The following is an 8,186-nucleotide window of genomic DNA, read 5'->3' as shown; positions in this document are numbered from 1 at the left end:
ATATAGTATAATACAGGACTAGCTGCCACTCTCAGTTGTTGTTTTTTCATTGGGAATTCTATGTTCTTGGATTGTATCCTGCCTCACTTGTAAGCCTTTCATAAGAGCATGTTGACTGAATGAACACAGAGCCTTGTTCTTAGATGATGTGATGCAGATATCTTTCTAGAACACTCATTCATTCATTAATATGTATTCACTTTATCCTGGTCAGGTTTATGGGGTATCTGAAGCCAATCCAGGGCACAGAACAGGAATGCACCTTGGGTAGGACATCAGTTTTGACAGTGCATTTCACACATACTTAGACACTTTCACTGTCCAGTATTTAATTCAAATGATAAACCACACACTGAGAATTCTAAAAAAGCTATTTAAAGATCCCTACTTTAGTCTGCTGCCTGTCAGCAAGCACAGGTCTTTCTAAATAATGGCATCATTTGATTTCTCCAAAAAGCATTTATTCCATTGGTGCCAACTCATTTTAATAAAAAGTATCTAATGCATACTTAAAAAGTCACAATAATTCACCAAAAAAATTACTATTTTGCATATTAATGAAATCATTGTGAACATTTGCATTTCAAACATATAGATGAAAGAATTCCTGAGATTATTATAATATAGACTAGAAAAGTTTTATATGACTTTGGTCATGGCAGCATAAATTGAATTGAATTGAATTGCGATGCCTTTTTTGGGTTGCAATCGACTTGAAGCCTATTCTGAGAGCCATGTTCTTAGTAATTTTATATATATATATATATATATATATATATATATATATATATATATATATACAGTACAGACCAAAAGTTTGGACACACCTTCTCATTCAAAGACTTTTCTTTATTTTCATGTCTATGAAAATTGTAGAGTCACACTGAAGGCATCAAAACTATGAATTAACACATGTGGAATTATATACATAACAAAAAAGTGTGAAACAACTGAAAATATGTCATATTGTAGGTTCTTCAAAGTAGTCACCTTTTGCTTTGATTACTGCTTTGCACACTCTTGGCATTCTCTTGATGAGCTTCAAGAGGTAGTCACCTAAAATGGTTTTCACTTCACAGGTGTGCCCTGTCAGGTTTAATAAGTGTGATTTCTTGCCTTATAAATGGGGTTGGGACCATCAGTTGTGTTGTGCAGAAGTCAGGTGGATACACAGCTGATAGTCCTACTGAATAGACTGTTAGAATTTGTATTATGGAAAGAAAAAAGCAGCTAAGTACAGAAAAACGAGTGGCCATCATTACTTTAAGAAATGAAGGTCAGTCAGTCCAAAAAATTGGGAAAACTTTGAAAGTGTCCCCAAGTGCATTTACAAAAACCATCAAGCGCTACAAAGAAACTGTCTCACATGCGGACCGCCCCAGGAAAGGAAGACCAAGAGTCACCTCTGCTGCGGAGGATAAGTTCATCCGAGTCACCAGCCTCAGAAATCGCAGGTTAACAGCAGCTCAGATTAGAGACCAGGTCAATGGCACACAGAGTTCTAGCAGCAGACACATCAACAAATGTTAAGAGGAGACTGGGTGAATCAGGCCTTCATGGTAGAATATCTGCTAGGAAACCACTGCTAAAGAAAGGCAACAAGCAGAAGAGACTTGTTTGGGCTAAAGAACACAAGGAATGGACATTAGACCAGTGGAAATCTGTGCTTTGGTCTGATGAGTCCAAATTTGAGATCTTTGGTTCCAACCACCGTGTCTTTGTGCGACGCAGAAAAGGTGAACGGATGGACTCTACATTCCTGGTTCCCACCGTGAAGCATGGAGGAGGAGGTGTGATGGTGCTTTGCTGGTGACACTGTTGGGGATTTATTCAAAATTGAAGGCATACTGAACCAGCATGGCTACCACAGCATCTTGCAGCGCCATGCTATTCCATCCGGTTTGCGTTTAGTTGGACCATAATTTATTTTTCAACAGGACAATGACCCCAAACACACCTCCAGGCTGTGTAAGGGCTATTTGACCAAGAAGGAGAGTGATGGGGTGCTGCGCCAGATGACCTGGCCTCCACAGTCACCGGACCTGAACCCAATCGAGATGGTTTGGGGTGAGCTGGACCGCAGAGTGAAGGCAAAAGGGCCAACAAGTGCTAAGCATCTCTGGGAACTCCTTCAAGACTGTTGGAATACCATTTCAGGTGACTACCTCTTGAAGCTCATCAAGAGAATGCCAAGAGTGTGCAAAGCAGTAATCAAAGCAAAAGGTGACTACTTTGAAGAACCTAGAATATGACATATTTTCAGTTGTTTCACACTTTTTTGTTATGTATATAATTCCATATATAATTCCACATGTGTTAATTCATAGTTTTGATGCCTTCAGTGTGAATCTACAATTTTTATAGTCATGAAAATAAAGAAAACTCTTTGAATGAGAAGGTGTGTCCAAACTTTTGGTCTGTAATGTATATATATATATATATATATATATATATATATATATATATATATATATATATATTACATGCATACATTACATTATGCATTAGAAAATAATATGGTACACATACCCTGTTTGTCTCCGTCCCTATAAAATGTCGATCATCTTTCTACAGTTATTGCCTGATTTACATGTGACTTATATTTAATTACATAACATAAAAGAACTGAAATGCTTTAATGTTCATGTGATTGCTGCCAACAAGCAAGCAATTCCAAAATAATAACATCCTGTATGGTGAAAAAAACATGCTGCAGATAAAGCTTTCCAGTTGGTTATATATATATATATTAAACTTTTATTATTAAGATTGGTAAGATTCACATTCACATCAATGCATCAGCAAAAAAGTTAACAATGTGATGCATCGATTTAAAAAAGTGTGCATTGGCATTTTATCATGATTTTAAAATATCTCCATCAGTAAAAATCTATATCTATAATTATTAGTAAATGCACTACTTTTATTATTTAGCAAATGACAATATTTTATATGTAGATTCATTTCTCCTCGATTAGCTGTTTCTCAAGCGCGTTCTCTCAGCACCACTGCTGCTACGTGAATATGACGTATTACACACTACGGAGACCAAGGCGTGTCCTGAGATTCACATAGAATATAAACAAACATTGCAGAGGTAGAGCTGCAACTTCCTGGAGACAGAACAGGAAAAGAACATGCTTTCCTTTTTACACTACAAAGGCCTGTTTGTGAAAGGGCCATGCGTTAGAAGTCAGAAAGCATTTAAGTAAATTTATGATTTGCTGTCTGTCTGAACCAAAGAAATAAAAGTGGACTATCTGAACCATATTAAATTGCATAGCATTTTTTTCTTTTGAATTAAATCGCTTTGTGTTGAATCAAATCAACAATTTCGATTATTACCCCATCGTAATAGGGGAGACTTTTATCACACTGCATCATTAGCTGCTTTATATGCACTTTTAATATATAGTATGATCCACTATGCATAGAGATGCAAATCGCATTCACCTCAGTTATGGAGATGCACAGCTACAATTTATATATTTATTTTAATATGATCATATAAAAAAATATATAATTGAACTCCTTATAACAAACTAAAACCCATCATAAACCAAGCCACAATGCAGGATTTGAGTGACAAGTATTTTATCATTTTTATATATATATATATATAAATAAAATGGATCCTGAATTATGATTAGTGGAATATAATCTCTAGAAAGATCATTAGCCCCTATACAGCTATACTTTTATACATCCTAACAACTCCCCTTACTCCAGACACCTCACTCCCCATTCTCACCTCCTGTAAATACAAATTTGTGGAATCCTGCCAACTTCCAGACTGAAGCAGCTGCTTGGAATGGGAGTAGTAAATCATTTTGATCCAACCAGAGTTGACACAACTCAACTTCAAGATAACCTAATCCAGATGACTAAAAATCTTCACACACATCTGTAGAAAGTGGTAGCTCAGTGGTTAACTTGCAGGACTTCTGTCATGAGTTCAAATTCCAGCACCACCAAGCTATTGGCCCCTTATATAAGACTGTAAAATGTTCCTCTTGGTTGATGCAGTTATTAACGTGGTAGCTTAGAGGATGAATCACAATGTTACATTTACCTCATTCCGTATCCTGGTATCTGACATGAAATAGTACATTTGTCATTACACAGCATCATATTATGCACAATATGTGTGTGTGCCCATGTGTATTACAAAAATCACAGGAATCATGAATTACAAAAATCCTGCCCCCCCATCGATGCCTTTTTATGAACAAAATATTTATTTTCTCAAGAAAAGTTACAAGGACATCATTCACAGCCAAGTAAAGAGTATCTGAACACCTGAAAAGGACATTCTGATCTTTAGTGAGTGAGAATTACATAATTTCTTAAACACAACAGAAACCCTGTCCATGAGTATTCTGTAACACACAAAACTTGCTGGCACAGTTCCGATTTATTTCATAATTTCACATTGCACTCTGTTGTCATTGAAACCATCTCTGCATACAAGCCACCTGGAGGGTTGGTTAGTTTTTTAACACATTTCTATGTTTAAAACATCACCTTTCCAGACCTAAAGCAGGCACCTTCTTTACAGCATGTATCACAACTATACCATAATCCTATAAATTAGCTGTTGCTTCTAATTTGACCGATTTCTAAAAACATGTGCTTGCAAGTAATCTTGAGGGCTATATAAATTAAACTTTCAGAGGAGGTGAAAACATTTTGCAGACCCAAAGCAATGATGCAAACTGTCTTTGAGAGTGCAGTCTTAATGGTCCATTTTGTTGCTCCAGAGGGAAGGTTATTCAAGTTACTCAACTTTTCTGGGCTGAGCAGCAAAATACAGAGCCACTAAGCAGTACAAGGTTCCACCAATCGTCAGGCCCATCGTCGTCCTGTACAGTAGCCGGTCCATGACTCCACGTTTCAGGTGAATTGGCACTCCGTCAGCTTTCTGTAAAGGAATGGGTGGGACAAAGTACAAACAAATTTAATGTCAGTAGTTTGTAAGAGAAATTGATACGTTTATAAAATTAAAAAAAATAAAATGTTCCTCCTTTACTACTTTGATTGGTAGTTTTGTATTATTTGTATAATTTATGTATGCTTTGTATATAATGTATGTATGTATATTTATATAAAACCTTTGTTTCTTTTAATTGTGTAATTGAACCTTCTTATATGTAAATATATATATTTTTTTTTCCCCCAAGAATTTTTATTGCAAAATTGCACTTTTACATTTTATAACAATCCCATTCCACCCAACCCAATAATCCCAAACCATTAAAAAAAAAAAAAAAAAAAATCCTCCACAACTAATCAATTACCCAAAAGGATTACTCTGGTAGCTCAGGCTACATCTACACTAATCTGGATCAATTTAAAACCGATGTTTTTGTCGGAGAATGATACCCATTTATCATTAAAAATAATTTCCCAAAAGCTGCTCATCCACACCTGAAACGTCTGAAAACACTTAGGTCACTTATATACGACGCATAAGTAAAATGTAACGCACTTTGACATGTCCACCTGCCGTTTATTTACTTTCCGGCTCTTGGAAACGCCGTGGCAACGACTAAAAATGCGTCTTCGTTTTCCAACGCCTCTGTTTTCAAAATCCACACTGCTAACATGAAAATGGAGTTTTCAAATGTATCCTTATTGGAAAGCATTTAAAAAAAAAAAAGCTACATTTTCATTGACTGAAAATGCTGTCTCAGTGTGGATGGAAGACCTAAATGGAGAGGAAAATATGCTTTTTTTAAACCATGCTTTTTTTAAAACCAAAAAATATTAGGTGTGAACATGTTTGAGATGTTCAAATCCCAGTACAACCAAGTTGCCACTGCTGGGTCCTTGAATGTAGCCCTTAACTCTTGATGAGATAATTATAAGTCACTATGAATAAAAGCATCTGCCAAATGTCAAAGTAACGTAATTATATTATAACAATCCTTACAGTATACAACTGCCATGGTATAAGCAATCATTTTAGAGTTTCCAGTCAGAATCTATACTGCTTACACATCGGTGTATGGTTGTCTGCTAGCTTTCTAATACACATGGTGTATGAAAAGTAATGAATCAATGGAAATATGTTGAACAAAATGCACAAAAACATTCAAGTAGGGATATTAAGAAAGCACTTCAAAGCACATGTAATTCCAAAATGATCCCCAACCCCCCCCACCCCACCCTTGCACACTGACAGCAAGTTCAAATATACACAAAACAGTATATGTACCAACACTATCTGATTGTTGAAACCTTTGAACAGTCCTGAGGACCTTACTTGCATATTGCGGTCCATTGTGGGCACAATTGTTTTGCACATCTAATAACTGCTTTTACTTAAATTGGTATACAAAACATGAAGCAGCAAGCTGTGTACAGAATTTACAGGCAAACATTAATGATAATCATTTTTATTTATAGGTGCCTTGCGTGACACTCAAGGACACCTTACGTAAAGTTAAAACACACAAAACAATTCACAAAAATAATAAAACACTATACACCCTATAAGAAGTATGCATTCAAGATCACTGATATGCCTGCCTAAAAAGATTTGAAAGTTGAGGTGAAAGAGTCTCTATGAGGAATATGACGAGGAAGAAGATTACACACATAAGGAGATGTGTAGCGAAAAGTGTGCTGTATTGTTTAAAGATTTATAATCACACTCTTGATGTCACACAAAGGAGGATGGGTTCCCCTTTTGAGTCTGGTTCCTCAAGGTTTCTTCCTCTAACTCTAAGGGAGTTTTTCCTTTCTACAGTCGCCATGGCTGCTCATCAGGGATAAATACACATCATTCACCTTAACTGTTAAATTCTGTAAAGCTGCTTTGAGACAATGTCTGGTGTGAAAAGCGCTATAGAAATAAACTTGACTTAAAAAGCTTTAGATATGCATATGAATAAGAACTAAGGAGAATGTGGACTTCGATCTACACTAATGCAGATCAATTTGACGGCATCTAAAAACCCTCCGCATCCACATTATCATTTTTATTCATTTCCCAAAACATCTGAAAATGCTCAAGTCCCTGTACTAAACGAAAATAAAAGGAAAAAACAGAATTGTGTTGAATACCTGAAAGAGTTTTTGCAGCTCCGGGACTTTGTTAGATCCCATGTACTCGACTGTAGGTCCCGCTTCAGACACCACCTTGGTGGGCACGGCGAAGATCATAGGTGTGGGTTGGGAAGGTATGGTGGGTTTCAACCCCTAAAGGGGAAAATTGTGTTAGTGTTAAAACAGTCTTTGTATGAAAATAGTAGTAGGCTATCTATCTAAATATCTGAGCAGGATGAAAACAAGGTCACTATGGAAGCCTCCAGTGCAATGCCCATCATCATGACCTAATAAGAAAGGTCTGCCAAAATACACTACTACAAGGTTATAATATAAGTGAAGGTTCTCTCTCTTTAGCATATCCATGTCTAATTTAATTTACTCTAATTGTAGGTTGTGTAATATGATCATAAATCTTGTTCAATGTGATAAAATCAAATACAGTGTGACCGTCGATCATCTCAACAGCATGCGTACTCGTCTTTCCTCGCTCAGCAAGTTTTATACACTCTTCCCAACCTCAACAAATTTAAGTTAACATACAATTGTGTCCATTTATATGAAATGTTGGTGCGTGTTTTCAGATCAAGCGGCTGTACAGCTGGAGCTTCTACAATCAGTCATCGACTTCCTCCTGCACAAACTCCGGTGAAGGTCACTTTTCCCGACTCCACACAATAACCGAGGCAATGTTTACCTGGGGACAGTAAGCGTTCGCCGGGGTGCATCCCGTCAGTTTTCCCGTCACTCCGCTGATTTTGTGGTACATTTCGAAACGAACGTGTATTTTCTATAGTAATAAAAGTAAAATAAGTCACAGCGGTGCGCTCCTACTGCTTCATCCCACACCAGAAGAGCGAGGGCCTAGCTGAGCGGAAGTGACGTCTCCGGGCAGGCTTCTTTACGCCTGAGCAAAAAAAAAAGAACATTTTTATTTATCTTCAACTTTTAAAACTCGCAAAGAGATCTGCTCGTTGTAAAACGTTTTAAATAATGGTTTAGTTTCAGAATCTTTGGACTTTCACTAGGGAAGTATTTACTCTATTTCAGTGGTGAATGAAGAACACAAACCGTGTACTTGAGTAAAAGATACACTAGGGAAACTATTACTCCAGTAAAAGTAACAAATTACTTCC

The 8,186-nt window shown here is 36.7% G+C and overlaps 1 protein-coding gene across 1 annotated transcript; it reads right to left on the bottom strand.

The window, feature by feature from the left end:
• Positions 1–4,215: 4,215 nt before the first annotated feature.
• On the bottom strand, positions 4,216–7,935 carry LOC124394564 (cytochrome c oxidase subunit 7A-related protein, mitochondrial-like). The gene is made up of 3 exons (XM_046862884.1): positions 7,748–7,935; positions 7,069–7,203; positions 4,216–4,921 (listed from the first exon to the last, which is right to left on the bottom strand). The coding sequence occupies exons 1-3, from the start codon at positions 7,817–7,819 to the stop codon at positions 4,778–4,780; spliced, it is 351 nt and encodes a 116-aa protein (XP_046718840.1). The 5' UTR covers positions 7,820–7,935; the 3' UTR covers positions 4,216–4,777.
• Positions 7,936–8,186: the final 251 nt, after the last annotated feature.

Source organism: Silurus meridionalis, chromosome 2, assembly GCF_014805685.1.
Source record: "Silurus meridionalis isolate SWU-2019-XX chromosome 2, ASM1480568v1, whole genome shotgun sequence".
Lineage (NCBI taxonomy): Eukaryota > Metazoa > Chordata > Actinopteri > Siluriformes > Siluridae > Silurus > Silurus meridionalis.
The sequence above is the reverse complement of the archived record's forward strand: the minus strand, read 5'-3'. Positions and strand labels throughout refer to the sequence as shown.